Source organism: Perognathus longimembris, chromosome 3 (genome assembly GCF_023159225.1).
Source record: "Perognathus longimembris pacificus isolate PPM17 chromosome 3, ASM2315922v1, whole genome shotgun sequence".
Lineage (NCBI taxonomy): Eukaryota > Metazoa > Chordata > Mammalia > Rodentia > Heteromyidae > Perognathus > Perognathus longimembris.
This window is the reverse complement of record NC_063163.1, coordinates 10,284,511-10,308,726: the sequence shown is the minus strand read 5'-3', so window position 1 is coordinate 10,308,726 and position 24,216 is coordinate 10,284,511. Positions and strand designations below refer to the sequence as shown.

The following is a 24,216-nucleotide window of genomic DNA, read 5'->3' as shown; positions in this document are numbered from 1 at the left end:
TTGTAATATAAATGTGGTTTGATACCTCTAGGACCCTAATGACCCACAATTTCTCTACATTGCTTTAGTCCTCCACATGGCATGACTGGAGATTAAATCCAAACTGGGAATAGAAAAATGTAAGAAAGAAAGAAGTGTTTTATCTTTACCCTAGTATATTTCTAAGGATAAAGTTTTCTCCTCTTCCATTCTCTCCACTTCTCTTTCCCTCTCCTTCCTTCCTTCCTTCCTTCCTTCCTTCCTTCCTTCCTTCCTTCCTTCCTTCCTTCCTTCCTTCCTTCTTTTCTCCTCCCTCTTCTCCTTTTCCTTCTCCATTTCACCTTCTTTATGTCTTCTTTGTTTTTCACCTCTACTGTTGTTCAGTCTTTATTATTTTTGTTGTTGAGTGAGGAGAAAACCTGGAGAAACTCACAGCAAAGTGGTTCCTGTTTTTCTTTCTTTATTTCTTTCCTTTTTTGTCTTTTTTGGTACTGGAGATGGAATTGAGGATGTCACCCTTGCTAGGCAAGCGCTTTGCCTCTAAGCTACATCCCAGCCTGCGAATTGGTTCTTCATGATGGAAGTAGGAGACAGAAGGAAGAAGCTCGAAAGAAAGAAGGAGGCCAGAGACACAGGGGCTAATAGAGGATGGGAAATGAAAAGGGAAAGGATACAGGTTGGGTGATCTACAAAGGTGTGGAGCTAAATGGTACCTGGGTCTCACAGAGGAAAAGGAGTAGAAGCATTTTGATGAAATGTCCTTATGGATGGATGCATGATATCATCCTTTTATCTGTAATAAACTAAACTATGGGACAGGGTAAAGTGTGTATGTGTGTGTGTGTATCCACATATGTGTACACATGTATGTTACATCTATGCATTTGTTTGGATAGTAACTAAGAGCAGACTAGACTCACTAAAACATCCAAGGGAGAGTTGAGGTGTGAGGAGAGTTGGTTTTTTTTTTTTTAATGGAATCACTTTCCTGTCTGTCCTCTAAGTTGTCCATTTTATTTTAAATTAGATGAGACTACATAGTACCTCTTCAACTTCTTTACTCCTCCTAACTTTGTACCTTATATCCTCCCTCTTTCTTAATATCTTCCATTTCACTCAACTGTTGAAGGAAGACCTGCTTACCTCCCAGAAGCTTAAAGCAATCTTTCTCTTAAAGCTTTCTCTGGCTCTCTTCATTTTCTTCTGAGTTCTTTTTTTGTCTTTTCTTTTTGGGAGTTGGGGATCAAACCTAGGACGTGGCACTTGCTAGACAAGCGATTTGCCATTGAGCTGTTAGAACCCCACGGGTGGAAATCTCTCCAGTGGGAGGGTGTGCAGCCCTGTTCTACTCATGCTGTGTCTCACCCAAATCCCAATTGCTGTGTTACAGTTAGCAGGTGTTCAGTAAATACCCATGGAAGTGAGCATGCCTGTGTCATCAAATGTAGCTGTTTTTGATTTTACTTCTTTTATAATTCAAGGGGTTTTTCAGTTCTTTTATAGGTAAAATTTCCTTTTCATAGTTCAGCATTGAAAGTTAAACTTTGTAATAACTGACTTCAACAGTCAAAATTATTCTAAAACAAGCAAGATGGAAAAGTAATTCAGAATTCCTTTAGGGAATACTATTTTTTAAAATTTCAATAGGTAAATTATAGTAAGTTCCTATCCATTTGAGAAATGTACTTACAAAACTGTGTGGAAGTGACAAATAGAAAACCACCCCCAACATTCTGAAGATTTTTATTTGAGTGGAAGGGGTCTGTGGCTATTAGCTATCTTTTTCTTAAATTATGAAATAAAAGAATCATTGAATGCAAACTATTCAAGAATCAGGAAATGTGCGTAACCTAAGGTGGTACTTACAAGTAGTTTACATACTTCCTATTCAAAAAGAATAGATGCTTCTGATGCAAATGTTTCTCAAATTTTGATTGTTCTCGTGTCCTCTGGCAAGATGAAAGAGGAAAAATTCATATTTGAGACACTGGTTGGAGGACATAATAAAAAAATCCCGAAGCAAATGAATGAAAAATAAGCCACACAGACTTATCTCAAAAAATGGTTATTAGTGCAAAGGCAAATCCCAGAAGAATGTGTACAGAATGAGTGCTCTTTTTATTTTTTTGCCAGTCCTGGGCCTTGGACTCAGGGCCTGAGCACTGTCTCTGGCTTCTTTTTGCTCAGGGCTAGCACTCTGCCACCTGAGCCACAGCGCCATTTTCTATATATGTGGTGCTAGGGAATTGAACTCAGGGCTTCAGGTATACGAGGCAAGCACTCCTGCCACTAGGCCATATTCCCAGCCCCAGAATGGATGCTCTTAAAAAAAGATACAAAGGAGATGGTCCTAGCTACTCAGGAGGCTGAGATATGAGAATCACAGTTCAGAAGGCAGAAACATCTGAGGGACTCATTACCAAATAATTACACAAAATCCAGTTCATATGGTACAATGATAGCCATGAATGAAAAAGCTGAGCAGGAGCACAATGCCCTGAGTTCAAGTTCCAGTACCAGCAAAGAGAAAAAGAAAAAGTAGATGGAAAACCACAACAAAAACCCAGAATGTTGAGACAAAGTTCAAGCAGTAAGCATTATACCTATTTACAGATGTAGAGGAAGGGATGGAAAGGGAGTTCAGAAGAAAACCACAGGGGGCCTCTGAGATACAGATAATAGTTTATTTCTTAAGTGGGTGAAGAATTTTTTTTGCTGTTGTTAGTAGGAATTTTTTGTTGTTGTTTCAGTCCTGAGGCTTGAACTTAAGGCCTGGGACCTATTCCTGAGTATTTTTGCTCAAAGCTAGTGCTCTACCACTTGAGCCACAGCTCCACTTTTGGCTAATGGGAGAAAAGAGTCTCACAGACTCTCCTGCTCAGCGTAGCTTTGAACCCTGATCCTTAGATCTCAGCCTCCTGAATAGCTAGGATTATAGATGTGAGCCCACTGGTGCCTGTTGGGGAGGGATTTTTAAAACTGCATCTTTGTGTTATAGACACCTTTGCACATATGGCATCATTAAAATCACATAATGAATATATATGTGAATGACTATATTACATATAATAGATATATAATATATACATATATATGGCCATGTTTTGTAACACTGAATATATATTCAGTATATAGAACAGAGTGGTAGGGAGTGATGTCAGAAATTGAGATTGCCACAATAAATAAAACCACTTTTTAAGTGTTGTGTTTTGTCTAAATATTGAGGGCAGAAATATCTTAAAAGTGATGCCTGCTGGTATTTATAGGGAATAAAACCAAGCGCAACAGTTTTGCCCCTGGGCCACACGGGATGCTCATCACCCATGGTTCTTCATAGGAATGGTACAGGAATAGGGAAGCCTCAAGGAATAGAGAGAAATCAAACAGCCAGCATGAAGACCAGACGCAGGCCTTGTCTTTGAACACTGTCAAGGAGTTGTTTATGAAATGACCCTGTAGTGTGTGGTGTTGGGAAAACCTGATTCCTTTTTTGCTAATTTGAAGAACGCTGAGTGGATTTCTTTACAGGTCTTTGCTGAAATAGTTATTTTTCTTGTTGCCCTCTAGTGGTTAGTATAAATATGATAATGCATTGATCTCTAATTCTCAAGTAATATCTGTGCAAAGTCACTTCTGAAAGATTGAATGAGGGAATCTAGGAGTAGATAATACACAACAGGTAGGAACTATTTAACTTGGAAAGGGAACTTTTAGACATATTAAATAGGTACTCTTAAAACTCAAGAAAGCTTTTTAAAACTTTCTTTGTCCAAATATAACCTGAGATCTCTCTCTCTTTTCTCTCTCTCTTCTCCCCCCTTCCTCTCCCCCCCTCTCTCCCCCTCTGCTGGTACTTGGGGATTGAGCACTTGCCTGACTTTCTTGCTCAAGACTATTGTTCTACCACTTGAGTCACTTGACATGTCTTTTGTCAAGAAAAAAAAAAAAAGAATGGTGCCACATGCCTGTAACATCAGCCCTGCAGAGCTGGGGCACTCATGGGGCCAGCCCCCAGACAAAATCACCTTAACTTATCTGAAAAATACTGAAAGCAAAAAGGGTTGGGGGTGTGGCTTACATGGTAGAAGGCTCAGTTCAAAAGCCCACGCTGCTGGAAAAGCGAAAAGGAAATGAAAAGGAAAGAAATGTCACTTTTCCTAATATATGTACATCAAGACAGAGTACAGGCTGTTTCACAGACACGCAGTGTATTCTGGAAGTCTAGACTTATTGATTCAGCAAATATTTGTTGAACTTTCATTCTATGTCAAGCATCTATACCAGCCCACGATGAATAAAATCATCATCGCCATCTTTCAGAAGAAATGTCTAGTAAAGAAGATGTGTATATTCATCAGGCAACATGAAAAGTTGCAATTAGAGACAGCTAAAAAGCTATTGCATATAGAAGAGGAGGTGCTATACAAAAGAAGGGATTGAACTTGGTGGTAAAATAGGTCAATAAAAACTATGAGAAAGTGAATCTCGAGATGATGTGGAGAATGAGTAGGAATTAATGATTGAATTGGAAGGGAGTTGTTGTGTTCTAGTAGAGAAATGGTATTTGTTTAAAGGCAAAAGAGAGGATGTAATATGCATGATCCATTCTAGAGACCAGCGTGAGCATAATGCAGAGAGAAGAGGCAAGGTAAGTATGGAAATGAGGCTTGAAGGCTGTGTGGAGAACTTAGGCCATTGCTTCAAAAAGCAGTAAAAAAAAAGTCACGGAAATTGTAAATGGTAATGACATGACCAGAGGGATGAAAAAAGTACTTGGATTTCAAGGTACAGAATAAATTGAAAGATGAGGAAACTGGGAGACTCGTTGAGTGATGTAGGAAGTGACGCAGTGTGGTAGATTTGGTACCTCAGTGTACCATGCTAAGTGCTGAGAAGTATTTAGAAGATAAAGCTCTATCAGACTTAAAAAATGAATAGGAGATAAGTGGTGAGAAAGAACTTTCAGGAATGACGGCAGGCTTTTGGCTTAAGAAGGTTTTGCCATGAACGTAGGGTACATGTTAGGGAAAGATCATGAATTTGATCATGGATTAAATTGAGTTGGACCTAATAAAACTAGCAAATGGAGATGTTGAGAGGGCTTTTGGATGCCTGTGTGTTCAGCTGGGGACAGGTTTGGGCTGGAGAGAGGAAACCTATGAGTCTCATACATGGGTGATAGATTCATTCTAGAGTTACAAGGGAGGTTTTTTGGTGAGGGGGAGTTTAGATCAAGAATAGAAAAATGCTAGGACTGTACTTTGAGGATTCTACCATGAGAGTAAAGGAATGTTCTTAAAGTTTAAATCGCCTCTGCCAACTGTATATATAACCCAGCTTTCATTGTCCCAGTCAAGGGTGTGAGAAAATGAGAAAGACACAGGTAAAATCAACCATTCATTCCCTCTGTTGGGTGAGGCACTGATACCAATCCAAAGAAGAGTACATCAGAGCCTCTGTCTATGGGTAGCCTGTAATCCAGGGGGAACAGCAAATATTCAGGATGTAACTTCTCCATTTGATTAAAATTATGGAGCCATGAAGAAATCTGCCTACCATCTTCCAAGAGACAGTGCACCTCTTCCGGCTGAGCCCTTAGATTCCCAAAACACAGTGCTGTTATTCACCACAAGGAAAGCCATAACCTCAACTCTTTGAGGAGTGAACAGTCAGGTTGGTGATAACACCTGCTTGGGGGACCTGGACATTGTGTAGTCAAGAAAGGCCACATGGGGGAAAAGGCTGATGCGCGCGCGCGTGCGTGCGCATGTGTGTGTGTGTGTGTGTGTGTGTGTGTGTGTGTGTGTGTTTAGAGCACTCATCCTCAACTTTGGCTTGATATTGAATTCATGGAGTTTAAAAATTCTGATACCTAGATCGCAGAGTCTGATTCAGTGGGCTGGGAACGTAGCTCATATGTTAGGAACTTTTTAGAGTTCTTAAGGCTCTTCAAAAGTGTGAGTCTTCAATTTAGAACATCTATACTCAGAGTCTCACCTCCTCTACCCCTACCCCCACCAGCTTTTTCCCAGAGTGCTAACCTGTAACAGACCTCTCATTGTAAGTCAAATCTGAGCTTGGCCTTGATCCAAACCTACATACTTTAGATATTCCGATGTTTACTTACAGTATTCTTGCCCTCTCGACACAATAGAAACAGAGACTAAGGTAGAGTCCAAGAAAGATTTATGTTGTTGGGTTTTGGGTGTTAGAAAATATTGGGAGCTCAGGTACTGGGAAATAGCAAGGGATAGAATTTTGTATGGATCAATAGCGATCCTGACTTGATCCCAAGTCACCGCTGCGATGGGGCTGGAGAAACTGGCTCTTGAGAACTTGGGTGTTTAGATCCATCTCAAAGACTCTCTTTGGAGAAGGTACTCATTTATTCTATAGAAACTCTTAGAGTCAACTACTTTGACTTTGACACATCCCAACAATTAATCATTGAGCATTCACGGCTTTGGTGGGGAACATGGATGACTTTGACAAGAGAGAGTTAAGAGGGGGTTTTAAGATTAGGACTGGTGTTACATCATTTTGGTGAGGATTCAAAGAAGCAGAGGTATGGATTGTGGTCTTTAAGAATGCAGGAAGAACAGGTGAATATGTCAGTGCTTTTTATTTAGGGAGCAGGAAGAATGGAGCAAAGCGAGAGATATCACTGGTTATCATTTATATATTTTTTTGAGGAGAAACGTGTGGTCATTTTGTCATTGCATAGTGTCCTTGTTTTGATGTCTTTCAGACATGTTTCTGGAATGGTCTCATTTTTATCCTATTTGTAATCATGGAGAGTCTTCACCTAATGTTGTGAAAAAGTGAAATTATTTACATTCAACAGAAAAACACCATGGCCTACTTGGCAACAACTAGGCCAGCTACTAGCAGATGGTTGTTAGGGTTGTGTTTTATTTTTTCTCTAGACAGGGTGGAGTTGGGGAAGGGATGATAAAAGGGTCAAGGAAAGATCAGGGATGGAAGTTAGGAAACATGATCAGAAAAAAAAAAACAACCTAATTTAAGCTAAAAACTACTGTGTCTGCCACAGTCTTTCAGCTCAGCAAGGCCCATCAATCATTCTAAGAGAACACCTGCTCATTCTCTGAAAATTCATTTGTACTTGAGAAGGTGAAAGCACAACCCCTTTCCCTAAGTAGCATACCTCTTCTCCTCTCCCCCTCCCTTCCCTCCCTTTTTCCCTCCTTCCTCCCTTTCTTCCTTTCTTCCTCCCAGACACACACATTCACTAATTCAAACTAACCAACTCTCAGCTAACCAGCTAATATTTTATTATGTTCCAGGCACTAGACTAGTGTACAGTTTCCACTTGTAATATAACAAAATATAATAAAGTACTTTCTTAAAGCCACAGTTACTTATTACAACTCTGTGGAGCAAAAGTCTGAGTGTTCCAGGGCTAGAATTCTTTATTCAAAGCAAGGTGTCAGTTAGTGATTTCCTGACTAGAAGTGCTGTGGTCAAATGTGCGTCCAAGCTCAGGGAGATTACCTCAAAGAATTGCATTCCATTCAGGTTTGAATGGTGGTCAAGGACTGCCCACAGTTCCTTGCTATGGGTTCCTCCTAGGTAGATTACAGCATGAACATTTCTTTTCCTTCAGGGTCAACAGAAGTGTGCCTTTCTTCCTCTGAGACCAGCTGGAGAAAACTTTCAGGTCTAAGTAAGATAACCTCTAGTATACTATACTATATGATACATTTTGGTACCATACCATGCTATGATCATAGCTTCTGCTTATACTCCAAAGGATGGAATCATACAAGAGCAAAGGTCCTTGGGAGTCATCTTGGAATTCCCTCTCTCCCCACTGGATCAATACAGATGTCAGTAATTGAGAGTGCCACAAAGTGCCCACAATTCTCCATGTAACGAGAATTTAAATGCAAACTAATGGCAATAGAGCTACATAATTGTAGTCAGTTGCAACAGTGGGGGGAATAATGAAGTTTACCTGGAATTGAATAGAGGGTTGATGGAATGTTCAAGTCTCTTTATAAAAGTAGAGTTATTTTAACTGAATGTGGAAGAAAAAAACGGAGTCATTAGCTGAAGAATACGGAGTTTTCCTATGCCCTGTATAGAAAGTGTGTGTGTGTGTGTGTGTGTGTGTGTGTGTGTGTGTGTGTGTGTGTGTATTGTGTGAGGTGAGATGTTTGGACTGTAGTGCAGAAGAGGGATCTGATGGTAAAATCTCGGTAGAGAGAGGTGGAAGAGGAGCTTTGGGGTAGATTTAGGCATGAGCAGTAGTCAGAGCTGTAGGATTGCTTCCAGCCTTCACAAGCAAACCCTCCTCTGAGGGGTACTTGCTCGGAGTGGGTAAGTAACCATCATGTGAAGTATGCGATCATTTTCTCCTACTTTGCCTTTGTGTGCTTTTAGTAAAGAGAACTTCTCACAACAAAGACCCTAAAAGACACATGTTTCAATTTCCTTTTTTTTCCTGCAGAGGAATGAGATGTTTTTACATTTGCTACATAAGGACAGCAGTTTAAAGTTAGACACTTACATGATGTAACATTGACTTATAAAATTACAATAATAACATTTCACTAACAATAGTTGGGAAGAATTAGCACAAAATGCTTAAAAGCAATTCACAGGAAAGAATGATCACTAGACATCGACAGTCCATGGAGGGAAGAAAATGAAATAGCAGTTGTTCTAAAATGACTTTTTGTGAAGAAGAAGGAAAAAAAAAAGAAAAGTACATTCAATTTGGGTGTCTGGAGTACAGTTAGGAATTAATTGGCTAAAAAAACCATGAGTCTCACAGCATGATTTTAAAAACAAATTCTTATTTTAATTAATTGAGCGACAATGAACATGCACTGCAGAAACAGTATGTAGGGGGTTGGCTTGGGTTTGGATGGGCAGGATTGGAGCTGGACTAGACTACTGATTTTTTTTCCCACTTAAAATATACTTTCTTATTAGTCTGGCAAACTCAAAACAATAGTGAACAGCTTTTAGAAAATGCTAAAGGGACATTGTGAATGCCTGCCTCCTTAGGGGAGAAAAGAGAACTAATTATAAAAGTCTTGAAAATAGTCATATTCTCCCTAATAATCATTATAAGGGAGCAGCAAATAATTTCCTCAGATAGCTAATGTGCTCCCATGGCAAGGTGACCGGTCTTTTTTGATAAAGGAATATAGATATTTATATATGTGTAACAGAGTTTTGCTTTTGTGTGGTAAAATTCATCAGATATTTCAGTAGCAACACTGGATTCAATGGTAGTAGTGCAAGTTCAAACTACAAAGTCTATTAGCAGTGGTAGGAACACAGCATGATTTACCAAGAGTGTCAATGACATGAGGAGAACTGTCAGGTTTTTTGAAGCTAGCTACCCTATTAGCAAGGGAATTTATGGTAGCCCATTTTGGCAATTTTGTCCAGATGCCTACTAAGTGCAAAGGAATGGTGGTTAGTGCTTTAATAGGACAAGAGTCGGAGTTAAGGACTACCCGTGGAGAGTTGTGAGACTGCCATCTTACTTTGCTGTTGAAAATGCCATCCTAATGGAGTCAAGAACAATTACTGAAAGTATCTTATAGATATTTAATTTCTTTTAATAGAAAACGCATTCCAGGTGCTGATGGCTTACCCCTATAATCCTACCTACTCAGGGGGCTGAGAACTGAGGATCCAGGATTGAAGTCAGCCTGGGAAATAAAGTCCATTAGATGCACATCTCCAATTAACCAGCAAAAAGCTGGAAGTGGAGCTGTTGCTCAAATAGTAGAGTGCCAGCCCTGAGCATGAAATGCCAAGTGAGAACAGGAGGCCTTGGATACCAGAAAAAATATGTAAGTTCATATCTATATGTATATGTAGATGTGTGTGAACATATATTTGGATTTTATGTATATAGAAAGAGACAGAGACAGAATAAAAGTCATTGCTGATGTAGGAAAAAATAACACTGCATCTTGACTTGTCATATAAAATAGTAGGAAAGACACAATAGACTTTACAAAATGTGCTTCCACCTAGATTTTTCTTTCCAAAGCAAATAATTAAACTCTGGCTATCTATCTTGCTGCAGAAAAATTACAGTGTAGCTTTAAAGCTTGCTTTATGAAATGTGAATGTTTTGAAGCTTAAACTCATTTGAAAATGCAAATGTTTTAACTTGCCAACGTAACTAGTAATTATCTATACTGATTTTTGTACCTAATCTGGTCTATTTGCTTCCCATATTAATGGCATTAGCATCCTTGTAGTAGTCTAAACTGGGACTCTTTGAGACCTCAGTCTTCTTTCTCTTACTCTTTTATTGTTGTTTTTGTTGTTGCTCATGGGGCTTGGACTCAGAGCCTGGGCACTGTTAACTGAGCTCTTTTGCTTAAGGTTAGTACTCTACCACTTTGAGCCACAGTACTACTTCTGGTTTTCTGGTGGTTGATTGGAGATAAGAGTCTCATGGACTTTCCTGCCCAGGCTGGCTTTGAACTGTGATCTTAGAACTCAGCCTCCTGAGTAGCTAGGATTACAAGCGTGAGCCACTGTGCCTGGTTGTCTTACTCTTTTATACTTAGTCATTAAATCCTCTTGCCTCCACCTCTGGAATATTAATTTGCCATTTTTCCTTCTACTGCTCTTATTCCTTTTGTTTGAAGTTTTTCACTGCTGCTCTGGACCATAAGCATGACTTACTTAGTCTTTCACAGATTCTGTCAACGAATACTTACAGAGCACTCATTGCTATGTTACCGCTGATAGCAGAGCTATTATGGTTTTGTCTTTGGCTCAGAATTCATCCTTGATCTCCAGATGCTCGATCCAGCTATTTACTTAACATCTCCATTGGCTACTTCATTAGTTCTTTAAATCTAATTTATCAAGAGTAGGACTTGGAATTTACTCTCCCTACCCACCTGCCAGCCCCCCCACCCCCCCAGTCTTTTTCTCTCATTTTCTCCTTTCCAGCAAATGGAACAACTGTTGGTCTTTCAGGAGCTCATAAGCCAAACCTCAACATTACCTTTCCCTCATCCCTTCTGTTCATTCCCTTTGGAATCAGACTCTTTTGGTTCAAATCCAAATTATATTGCTTAGTAAGGATGTACCTATGATTTGAAATACAACACTAGACTTACAAATGGATATTTTAAAATTTGAAATCAGTGGCTTTGCCTTTCGAGAGCCAATGTCTGTAGAAAATCTGGGAAATGTGTTCTGACTTGCCATTTTATCATTATCGCTAATGGATTATTTTGACAGAGGAAGAGAAGGTGGTGACTAGAGTCTCAAATGGGGAAGGTGTCAACACATAAGGGGAGAGTTTCTGGTGTGCTGGGGTAGGGTAGAAGTGGGTTTAGTTACTTCATAACACTACTGACATTTATTTAGCAGGCCAATAGTAGAATTGCCTCACATCCAACTGACTTTCAGGGATTATGCTATACTCAGTAATTAGTCTGTTCCTGGAAGTATAGTAGGAATTTAAGATAGATCATTTATTTGTGGATTTTTACTTTATGTTATAGAGCATTATTTTGACCCAGAATTTAAAAAGAAGCTTAGTACATTTGTGAGACCATCATACTTCTTCAAAATCTGTAATTGGTCTTAATATATAATCCCTTCTTAAATGAAGGCCCTTGCTCTCAGCCTCCTGTGTTGCTAGGATCACAGGCATGAGCCACCAGAGCTCAGCTTGTGGAATTTAAGCTACTGTAAAAATATTTATCTTTATCATTTACAAAATATCGGAATGGCATAAAAAGTACTTGGCACAATCTAGGTTTTCATCGTATATTTTTGGAGTACACGAACAGTTCGTGTCTAATCCTTTCTTATTTATTTTTCCTCTGTTGGAACGTAAGATCTGTGAGGGCAGGGTCTGTATTGTTTTTTTTTTAATGATGTATCTAAAACCCTCGAAGCAGTAACCAGTATATGTTAAGTACTCAAGAAGTTCTTATTGAAGAAGTAAATGCATATATCCTGTGAAAAGATTAGTGCATCTACTTCCATTATACTGAGTTAATGACTACATTATGCATACAGATAGCATAGTTTCCATTCTTTTACAGATAGGCTGCAATCTATGGCAACTGAAGGGGGTTCTACAGTGAAACCAAAAGAAAATGAGTTGTTCATGTAAGTAATACTTTATGGAAAGCAGGATGTAGGGTCATAGTGGTCTCAAAGTCACAATCATGTAGTGAATTCAAATACATTTAGTATATCTCTACAGTTTACCCAAACCACATACACTTTTCTTTTTAACCTCCTACGGAAAAAATAAAAAGCTACCACTTCACTGTCATTTGAAAACTGCTTACTTTAGGGCCTTTCTTTGAGGGGCGGGGTCAGGAACTTGTTTACAAAAATGAGAAAGAAATCATTTCACTCTAGAAGAACACTTCAATTCTTGACAGATTCACACTGCCAGTGACTGGCATAATCTGCTTTGTTTTTCATCTGCATTGAAGGGCACTCATATCCATCTATTCCTGTGTGTAAATGTGGGGGGGGGGGTTCCAATACTATTCTTTGAGAGTATTTGGATTGCTAATCTCTCTAGGGTTTCCTCAACATTCTCAAAGGCAGTTTGTGGCACCAAAGGGAAAATGGAGAAGTTGAGATGCAATTTTATCTCCCAATTGAACTTGATTAAATGAGGACTGTTCTAATCAAAAGTTTGAATCCTGGGGGAGTGTAATGTTGTTAACAGGTTTGAGAATATTTGTGAAGAACAGGGTAGAAAAGCACTAAAAAGAAGGCAGAGAAGAATCAGGCAGGAAAATAATTGTAGTAAAGCTTATTAAGGCATAAAATTAGGTGAACAAATTGCCTCACAGATAGTGTTAAGCTCTTTGCTAGACTGGCAAAGGAAGTGAAAAGAAAACTCTCTGAAAACATTATTTTTATTATTTTAATAATTTGTGTAGGAATCGTAGTAGCTGCAATCTGTTAGCCAGAAACAATTGCCAGCTGGTGTCATTGCGGGGTAGGCTGAATACAAACATGTTTTTCCTTTTCACCTGGAGAGCATTCAATTTTAGAAAGTTTCTATTTATTTTTGCCTGAATGTGAGGTCTGCCCTGGTAGATAAGGAAGTTTGTTTATTACATGATTTAAGAGCTTTGATTAGGTTTCTTAGCAAGTTCCACAACTGTAATAGGGAGACCACACCTGGGACAGACTTGTGTTTATCCAATCAAAGCTACCCATCATTAAAAATGAATACCTGCGTATGTGCTTGAATTAGCTGTGTAATTGCTTTGAAACTATGAATTGTTTTCCTTGCAATTACTTCAAGGAAACAGTGTCACTCTGTTAACTATTGTACTAAAAGCAAAGCCTCATCTCTTGGGATAATATTCTTTGAAAAACATTAGATGTGCACTTACCTTACGTGTGTGTGTGTGTGTGTGTGTGTGCGTGCGCGTGCATGTGGTACTGAGGTTTGAACTCAGAGCCTGGGCACCTTCCTTTAGCATTGTCACTTAAGGCTGGGGCTCTACCAATTGAACCACATCTCCACTTCCATTCTTTGCTGGGTAATTGGAAATAAGCATCTCAGGGAATTTTCCTACTTGGGCTGGCTGCAAACAGATTCTTGGATCTCAGTCTCCTGAGGAGATAGGATTACAAGTCTGAGCCACCAGCCTCCAGCTAACAAGTACTTTTTAAAAATTAGCAGCATAGCTGTGATATTTATTTTAATATTGTCTTTTGATATCCCTCTAAATAACTTCTTTATGTTGTTGCCAGTCCTAGGGCTTGAACTCAGGGCCTGAGTACTGTCCCTGGCTTCTTTTTGCTCAAGACTAGCACTCTACCACTTGAGCCACAGCGCCACTTCTGGCTTTTTCTATATATGTGGTGCTGAGGAACCAAACCCAGGGCAAGCACTCTACCACTAGGCCATATTCCCAGCCCCTGAATGACTTCTTTTAATAATAATATATCATTTATAAATCATCATTGACTTCTGTTTATCAAAAGATTTCTAGATTAGGTACCCAAACACTTCAGAATATGGAGTTGTTTAGCAGTGCCTGTGAAGCCAGCAGGAGAGAACATAATTTAACGTGGCGGCTTCCTGTCTCCTCACAACCTACATCTCCAGAGGGAAGAGAAGAAGTTATGAGCTCTGAGGCTGATATTCACTGGATTGCTTCAGTGGTGATTTGAATGCATTTCAGAGATTTTAGTAGTTTATAATCCTGATGTTGCGTTCCCCCTAAGCTTTCCTCAGGTCAGTTTCTTCATTTCTGAGATGGGATGGTATGCAATGAAATAATGGAAAACGTTTCCTACCATTCAGGTAGCTTAGAAGGCTCTCTTTGTCCGTGTGATTTATATCAAGAAATTTTACACAAAGTAAGACACTTTTCAAGTAAAATAATATGGACAGGAATAATGATTTCTCACTTACGCAGAGATACATATATCCTTAAAAAAATAAGTTGCACCTGTTAACTGGATGCATTTAGGAAATGACTATTGGTTTTGCTTGGGTTGTTATTCTATCACAATATCTTGCTTTGGCGTGTAGCGTGATGTAATTAATAGGATTTTAAACTTAAATAAGGGTAAAATGAAATACTCTTTCAAGAAACCATTTCAGGAATTGGAGGTGTGGCTCAAGTGGTAGAACCACCAGCCTTGCGTAAAAATGTGAGGCCTGGAGTTCAATCCCCAGTACTGGAACACACACACACACACACACACACACACACAGACACACACACCCAAACAGACATCTTCCATACATAAGTAGTTCCTAACAGTATCAGGAAGGGCATAGGCGTAAAAGCAGAAAAGGAAGCGGAAGCGGGAAGCTTTGTGGAGCAGAATCGCACCTGTTTTTACTAACCTCCCACGGGCAAGCTTTAGCATCCTTGAAAAAAATATGGAATTGAACTGATGGCTGCAAAATGGGACATAGCATGTGACAGAGACCAACCAGTACAATGTCTCAACAAGAAAAGAAGCAGATGGTGACAAAGGCCAGGCAGGAAAGTGGGCTGCTATGAAGGTGTGGTGTGCTATCGGTGGCAGTTGTAGTGGACGGTGGCTGGCAAAGCCCGGATGGACACCCTGGACGGACACCCTGCATTGTTCTCACCTCCCCCACACGGTCACTCTCCACTTGGAAAACAGGCCTGGGGATTTGTGACAGGGACAGCTACTCCAGTTCGATGGTGTCTCTGTTCAGTATCTGAAACCCAGAAGCTGTTTTCTTTTTTTTTTTTTTAAAGCAAAGATTTAATTCTGGGATCCACGCACAGTCTATACGCTTGAAAAAGAAAGGTGCGACCTCTGCACCCACAACAAGGTCTGAACTTGTGAAACATAGGTCATCACGATGTATTTCTTATGTTTCACCTAGAGAGACACATACTTATTGTCTTTCAATATTGGTCGAAACTCTTTCATGCCCTCCATGGTCCTGGAGGTACACGGGCCTGCAAGAGGTGAAGAAGTGGTCATTGCCCACGGCGGGCATTTCCCAGATGCTGCTTGAATGAACTTGTAGACTTTGGACACACTGAGTTTGTAGGTGAGGTAGAGACTGGAATGAAAATATTGAGCAGCACTCCGAAGGGCACGGTAGAAATGAAAAGCAATCTGGAGCCCATCTCGACCACAGGCTAACCCATGGTGGGTGGTCATCCAGCCATTGAAGGTGTGAGTCCAGCAAAGAAGGCCAGCCAGGTTTGTGACCACACTCCTACTGGAGAAAGCTGCTGATTTTAAAGGATCCATCCTGGCCAGCAACGCCCCCACCCCCCTCACCCCCCTCCGTCCGTTGGGGGGGCGTCTTCTCCCTCCACCTTGGTCAGTCTGGACAAATCTCTCCTTGCTCCAGGCCCAAGGGATCTCCCTCCCGCTGCTGATCCTGGACTCCTCCCCTGGAAACTCCTCCGGGGCCCGGGAGGCTCTGGCGCATGCTCCGTACCTAGGGCAGGTTTCTGCGGCGGGTAGCTTGGCTCCTGTCACACCGGCTGGCGGCTGGCGGCGGTGCCAGCTTGTGTGCGCCAGTAGTGCGCGCGCTTGCGCCGGGGCGGACGGACCCCGAGCGGCCGGCCGTGCGCCTCGCCTCGCCTCGCCCGCCGCGGAGGGAGGCGGCTGGGTGGACAGCGCCTCGCTCGCCGCGGCGGAGGGTGGGGTGGGGTGGTTGGGGGAACCGCTCGGCAAACTTGGCGGCGGGCGCCGTCCACCCGCGCGGCCATCCACGGGCACCGGCGCTGCCGCCGGGACGCGCGTGCGAGGCGCGGTGCCCACGAGCCGCTTGGGGGGCTGCCGGGGCGCCCCGGATCCGAGTCTTCGCCCTTGGCCGGCGCCCTGGAGAACCTCATGCAGCCCCTGCGCTCACGGCTGCGGCTGCCCGGTTGCGGGGCTGCCCCGGGCAGGTCCGTTCGGACCCGCTGGGCGCTGCTCGGGGTCTGAGCGGCAGCCAGCCAGCCAGCCAGCCAGCCAGCCGGGAGGGACGCGCGGGATGCTCCGCGTCGCCTGAGAGCGCGCGGCGCCTTAGCCCGGGCAGGAGCCGCGCGCGAGCCCGGCGGCCCCGGGGAGCGCAGCGCGCCCCGTGCCGCAGCCCCGCAGCCTTGCGCCCCGGCGGCGCCCGCCTTCCCGGCTCGGCTCGGCTCCGCACGGCTCGCAGGCCCCGGCGTTGGCAGCTCCGGAGCGCCGCGGGGCCGCCAGCCAGCCGCACGCCTCGGCGTCAGGGGCATGGAGGAGCGGCGGGCTCCGAGCCGCGCCCCGGAGTCCCCGAAACTTCCCAGCCGTCGCCGCCACCGCCGGTCCGCGCCACCGCCGCCGCCGCCGCCCCCGCCGCTTCACCTGCTGGCCTGAGAGCGGGACCATGGACGAAAGGTTCAACAAGTGGCTGCTGACGCCCGTGCTCACTCTCCTCTTCGTGGTCATCATGTACCAGTACGTGTCCCCCTCCTGCACCAGCTCCTGCGCCAACTTCGGGGAGCAGCCCCGCGCCGGGGACGCCCGGCCGCCCGCCGCCCCGAGTCCCGCCCGCCGCGCGCAGGCGCCCCCCGAGGACTGGGAGCGGCGGCCCCAGCTGCCCCCGCCGCCCCGAGGGCCCCCCGAGGACCCCCGGGGGGTCGCCGAGCCCGAGGACGAGGACAAGGAGCCCGGCGACCCGGAGGAGGAGGAGGAAGAAGAAGAAGAGGAGGAGGAGGAGGAGGAAGAGGAGGAGGAGGAGGAGGAGGAGGAAGAGGAGCCGGACCCCGAGAACCCCGAGAACGGCTCCTTGCCCCGCTTCCTGCCGCGCTTTAACTTCACCCTGAAGGACCTGACTCGCTTCGTGGATTTCAACATCAAGGGGCGCGACGTGATCGTGTTCCTGCACATCCAGAAGACCGGGGGCACCACGTTCGGGCGGCACCTGGTGAAGAACATCCGGCTGGAGCAGCCCTGCACCTGCAAAGCCGGCCAGAAGAAGTGCACTTGCCACCGGCCCGGCAAGAAGGAGACCTGGCTCTTCTCCCGCTTCTCCACCGGCTGGAGCTGCGGGCTGCACGCCGACTGGACCGAGCTCACCAACTGCGTGCCGGCCATCATGGAGAAGAAGGACTGTCCCCGCAATCACAGCCACACCAGGTACGGCTCCCTGTCCCGGTCCCCTTCCCCAGTCTTTCCGGCTGCCTCGCCTTCCCCGCCCCCCCCCGCCCCCACCACACCCCGTCCATCCAGCACCAAGCCTTCACCAACCTCTCTGGCCGTTTGGGGCAGAGGCTTAAAAAGATCAGAGATCAGAACGCCCCTTGCTCATGCGCTCAGGCCCCGTGGCGGCTTCCCTTTCCCCTTGCCGACCCATCCTGTTGAGTCTGTCCCGCTTGGTGCCTGGTACCCTTTGGTCTACCCGGAGGGGGACCATCAAGAAAACCCGTGGAGATAACCAGGAGCCTGGGCGCATCTGGGTTAAACCAGAGATCCAATCTTGTGCCTCAATTCTGTGATGGAAACCCAAACCCCAGAAAGGGGCAAGGGGGAGCTGGGAGTGGAGAGGTGGAGCACAAGTTTTCCAAGCAAGGTGAAAGCCAGACATGGACAGGCTATTTTCCTCAATGGCTCTGGGGTGGCTGCTTGCCCGCTTAGACAATCCTCTGGGTGCCGTACGTGTGGATTCCTGCCCTGCCTTGGCAAACCTAATGTTGGAGATGGCCTTTGTTGACCAGTGCTCAAGGGTTTGCATTCGTGCTGTCTGTCTTCGGAAAGATTTCCTCTCTCCTCTTAGGCTTTGCCATCCAAACTTCTTTCAAAAGTATGCCTCAAATGCCTGCCGTGTGCCTAGCAGTGTGCTGAGTGCATTTACAAGGATCAAAGAAATAAGATCTCTTGAGTACAGGATGAAAAAGGCTCACCCCCTTCAAAATGGTCAAACGCAGGCAAGGGTGATGAAAGTTTGAGATCTTCATGGCCAATGAGACTGCTTACACTATTAGCAGCCTGGGAGAGAGGCAGTGGGTTTGAGATTTTGGTTGAATGCTCTTTCTGCCCATTGCAATCCGAAGATTCAGCTGACAGGCAAGCTCAAGGGACTAAAATATTAAAAGCTTGGAACACTAGTTTATTGAAGTTTTTTTTTATTTCAAAGATTTCAAACAATTTGGTGTAAGGAAATAGGAATTTAAGCACTCAGCTTCATATGCGAATATCAGATAGGTTTTTGCGTTTGACATTAGTAAGATGCTCCATTTGCTGGAAACTATCCAGACTCGGGCACTTACCACCACTGAGGCGTCTAATTCTACTTCATTTCTCCAAGAATGAGCAAAATTTCATTATGGGATTTTTTTCCCACACCCCTGGCAGTTTTTCAAATGCTGACTAACTCTCCTCCCAGCTCCGTTTCTGGTTTAGTGGAAATTGGTTACAATTTAAAAAATGATTGGACATGGAATGAAGGCGTTACCTTCTCCCCTTAGTATTTTAAATGATCTTTTTATATTTTAATATTTTAATACGGTATTACTGTAGATCTCACCACTGTATTTTAACTTACAACAATGTTCAATTAAGTATGGCTTCCAAACTTCCACACTATTATTTCAGAGAGACAGTGAATTTCATTCTGTGGTATGCTTTAATTTAAATATTACATATTTCCGATTAATGCCCCTCTCCCCTAAAAAATTCTGTGGGTCTGACTTCTGGCTTTCATTGTACTAAAACCGGAGAAACATCTTGATAATGTTCCTTTTCGCTAATGTTTTAGAGAATAGGTAAAGATTTTTAGAGGGATTGGAGGAGGATGTGGATCTGAGAATAATTGGATTTTTTTTTCTGAGTCATAGAATGATGCTTGTTGTTATAGGCCTTCCATATAGTACAAACTGAAGTGTCACTTTATAGCAATCGCCTAACACCTTGGCTGTTTTAGGAGATGGCTTCTACTACACAAATCATTTACTGATGGACATGAACATTTATTTCTCTTGGAACCACACATATGCCAGATAACCAAACACCTTGTACTGATTTTTCTCTTTTTTTAAACAACAATTTTTGTAGTATTTTGTTTGTATCATCTTTTAATATCTGATTTCTTTTCTCTTCCCATTCCCCTATGCCAGCAACTCTCAATTACTTTTCCTCCCAGATCCTATAGGAATGACTAGTTGTGATTTATGTGAAATGCCATGCATCAAAAGCTATCGGGAAAAAGTTGCAGAGATGTTAATCCTAGCATCTTCCTCACAGAGAAGATTGAATTAGTTGTCTGTCACTGTAATGTCTGTGTACAGCATTGTACGGTCAACCAGATTAGCCTGGATAATGGAGGGTACATTTCCACAATGTAAAGTGGCAGATAATCTATTGCTACATAATGGGAACAAGGTTCAACTTAAAATTGGGCTGACTAAGCAACATTGAGAAGTAGATTCTGTTGATGTTATTTCCCTAGTCTTTCTACTTTTGGTTCCCCTGCCCTCACTGCCCCCCCTCCCCCGCCGCTTGGCAACACCTCCTCATTTCTCTTAAAGATCAGTGACCTTGTAGATCCCAAAGTGAGTAACAGCAAGGACTCAGGAATCAGAAAAATATGGATTTTTGTACTTACACTTAACAGCTATGTAGCTAGGAGTAGATTATTCTTTCTGAGCCTTGGATTCTAAAGCTTTATATAGTAAATTTTACATAGGATGTTTCTCACAAGGTTTTTATGAGAACAAATGGTTTAATGTGCAAAAGCATTATCATACTATATATGCCTCATATCACATACCGGTGAATAGTCCTTTTCTGTGTGGTACTGAAGACTGAACTCAGAGCCCAGGCTAGGTAGTAAAGTATTCTACCATTGAATCACATTCCCAGTCCTTTCGCTTTTAGTTCATTTTTCCAGTTAGGTCTTGAGTTTTTGCCAAGGCCATTCTCAGACTAAGACCCTCCTGCCTCCATTTCCCAACTATCTCCGATTACAATTATGTACTACCAAGCTTTGCCTGGAAGATAGAACTTAATATTTAACACACATGCATATGCTAGTACAGTGATACTAGTGGTTAATTGTATTATTTTTCCTAGTCAGAATCTTCCTTCACAGTTCCTTAGAGCAGGTCAGTATAAATGAGTGACCTTGACTTAAGAGAGATGCCCTTTTGTGACTACTTATACTGAGAATCCTGTTCCAAATTTAAACAATAAATTAAAAATAATGAACATTTGGGCTGGGGATATGGCCTAGTGGCAAGAGAGCTTGCCTCGTATACATGAGGCCCTGGGTTCGATTCCCCAGCACCACATATACAGAAAACGGCCGGAAGTGGTGCTGTGGCTCAAGTGGTAGAGTGCTACCCTTGAGCAAAAAGAAGCCAGGGACAGTGCTCAGGCCCTGAGTCCAAGGCCCAGGACTGGCCAAAAAAAAATTATGAACATTTGGACATTAGGCATTGTTCCAGAAGGCAGAATGGCAAGCAAAGCATATAATGTGATTGGGTACACACTTTGGAATGGTAAGGACTGAGGGAAGGTAGAAGAAGAAGCCAATCTGAGAGAAGCATGGTAGACTTGAGTATTATCTTGAGCACATTGGCCTAGGAAGGGGCAAGCATCTACCTGGAAGTCTAGATACAGTACAGACGCGAGTTCTGATGGCAGGAAGTGGTAGAATAGGCTAGGAAGCCAACAAAAGGAGGGTACCTCTGAATCACCTTCTTTATCATATTACTGATAATTCCTTTCTGCTCTTTTTTGTTTTGTTTCCTCTCCCACTATTTCCTTGGCAAATTAGTCTTTCTCATAATTTTTTGCTAGTTTCTCACTTTATCTACATGAAGATAGCAGAGCCCTCTTTGCTATCGCCCAGTATAGGTAGAAGCAAAGCATTTTATGGCCAAGAGAGATGCAAGAGGTAACATAGTTTCACAATGTTCATGGGTAAGATAATCCTAAAAAGTTGAAATGATATGATCATTGTTTTCTCAGGGGATTGTGTCTTCATTTCCATAATTAGATTCAGGGCACACTTCTGTCATATACATGGTGGAAGAGTATCTTAAACACTTCCTGGTGCCAGTCACTATGGTTGTCCTAAGCACCAGCTTTCGAGGAAGAGAGATGATTGGGGAAGATAGACCTCAATCTTGATCAGGGAGTATCACTGTCATTTTTAGATAATTGTGAAGTTATATCATCCTGTAGCATATCATCCTGTAGGATGACATTTTCTCCTTTTATGATCCACATTCCGTCGATCCAGTTAGGATACCGGGAGCCACGTAAATATTGCCTTTGGTAGGACTGTCTGTGTTGCAAGTGATACAAACCTAACTCAAATTTACTTCAGACACAGAAAGAAGATTGGTTTTTTAACTATACAGAGCAGGGAATGGTAGAGGTGATTTCAAAAGTTTCCGGAACTAGCTGGGTGCTAGTGGCTCGCTTCTGTCATTCTAGCTACTCAGGAGACTGAGATCTGAGGATCCTGACTGGAAATTAGCCTGGGCAAAATGTCTGAAGGATTCTTATCTCCAGCTGACTAGCAAAAAGCCAGAAGTAGACAAATGGCTTAAGTGGTAGCTTAAGAGTGCCTATCTTGAGCAAAAATATTAAGGAGGCAGCACCTGGACCCTGAGTTCAAGCCTCAATATTGGCACAAAACAAATAATGTTACTGAAATGAGACTCCTCACATTAGTTTGAACATTGTTCTCATTCTATCAAGTTAGCATATTCATTGAGATAGGTAAAATAGCTTTTGTGCCTAATAACTCCACAAGGAGAGAGTTGAGGAGGCTTTCTAGAGATTCCATTTGAAATGATTGATTAATTTCAGCTAGGGCCTTGTGGTTAGTATTTTGAGCCAATCATTGTGGCCAGGGAGATAAGGTTCCCTGACCTACTTAATATCACAGAACCATTCCTATGAATAATATGCGTTTATGCATGTGTGCGTAAATACTCATGACTAGTTACCAGGAACAAATAACAACTACTATGGACAACAGGTCTTTGTAGACCAAAGGACTGGGAAAATATCCAATTATGCCAAGAATAAGTGAAGCCAAATGAGACATAAATGAATATTCAGATCTCTTCTTTGCGCTGTGCTTAGGGAACATATTAAACCAAAAGGGAACTCAGATTGTCTGCAGCATCTGGAAATGATGTTCCTGTGAGAATTAATGGATGGAATTGTTACTATTTAATGTGTAATGATAAAAAAATAAGAAGGAAGAAGGAAATTGCCCTTAAATCACCAAGGAAAGAAGAGATGCAAGGTGAGGGAGACTTGTTCTATACCCCTCGAAAGGAGGTTGAAATAGGAAAAGAGGTGATGAGATTTCAGAGTAAGAACTTCATAAAATTTATAACTGTCTGCAATGTGTGTGAACTCTTTTGTGAAGTGCTGTGCTCTCTAGCAGTGAAAACTTTAGGAGTGGTTGATTACTACTGCTATTATCAGAGGAATTCCTTCATGGGGAAAAGCTTAGCCTGGATGGCCAGCCTTTCAGGATCTTTAGATGTAACCTAAGTCGAGTTCAGCGTATCTCTCCATAACCCTTTCTTATTTTATACATAGAAAAGAAAAGGGGTAAAAGACGATGATGACTGAATTAGCTCTCTAGCATTTGTAAATGTTTCTATCAGGGACACTTTAATACAACATAGCCTGATGGTATTGACTATTTTATACATTCAGGTCCAAAACAATCTTGTGGGTTAGATCTTGTGGGTTAGATCATCTGCTTCTAAATAATAAGAACAAAAAGTAGGATGAGGAAATATAACACAACTTGCCATAAAAACCGGAGCCACTTTGAAACATCATCTGGTTATTGCTTTTCCTTTACACAGCAGGCTAAAAAAATATAAAGTATCTGCAGAGCTCTCTTTCAAAGACTCTAGAATATTATGGCCTGTACTGCTTTCTAAAGTATAATCTGTTTGATGTCTCTACTAATTAGAAATGTTGAACTGCCAAGAAGGTTAATTTTTTTTACCATAAGGTTTGTGTACAGTGCAAAACTAAAGGGAGACGATTGTTTTGCCTGTATCCCTTATCCACTTATTTGTTCATTACAGGGTTTCCTAAAGCATCACTTCTGTTTCAAACCACAAATATTTGCTGTAAGTCAGAATAAGGTAAATTAAACTCATTGGGGTTTTGGAGTGGTGAGGATATAAGCTGAATGTATTAAGTGGTAATAGAGTTTTCTTCTGCTTTTTCTTTTTGGCCAGCCACCTTGGGACTTTTGGTTGAGTTGATTATGGGGAAATACAAACATCCCTGTAATAATTAGAAGCTAGAAAAATTTAGGCACAACAATGTGGTTTTGTTTAATCTTGGACTCATATTATTATTCCCTAAAGCTAATTATTATCATCTCATTTTGACTAAAGACAATCAGAAGCTTATGGCATTTGAAAGTTATTTATGCTTGATAATGAATTAAGTAGTTTAATTGAGACTGGAAAATCCTAATGTGATTTTAAGAGTCACAAAATAAATTATTATGCCAAGAAATAGGCTTAATATGAAAACAATCCATATTTTGCCATAAACAATTATCTTTTTTTTTTTGGTGCTAGTTCTGGGTCTTGAACTTAGGGCCTGGGTACTGTTCCTGAGCTTCTTTTGTTCAAGGCTCATGCCCTACCATTTGAGTCACAGCTCTGCTATTATCTTGGTTTTGAATTTGTTAGTCTAGATATCATGTGTAAATTTTCTCAATTTTAATTGAGAAATTATATGTTGGGAAATGGACTCTGCATTTGTTGACTTGGT

General features: G+C 42.4%; 1 protein-coding gene across 1 annotated transcript in view; it reads left to right on the top strand.

Annotated features, from left to right (window-relative positions):
• The first annotated feature begins 16,831 nt into the window (after positions 1 to 16,831).
• Hs6st3 (heparan sulfate 6-O-sulfotransferase 3) overlaps positions 16,832 to 24,216 on the top strand; it is a 630,902-nt gene continuing 623,517 nt past the window's right edge. The window contains exon 1 of the mRNA XM_048341171.1: positions 16,832 to 17,583. Coding sequence (XP_048197128.1) covers positions 16,832 to 17,583 — 752 coding nt within the window. The remainder of the gene's footprint in view (positions 17,584 to 24,216) is intronic.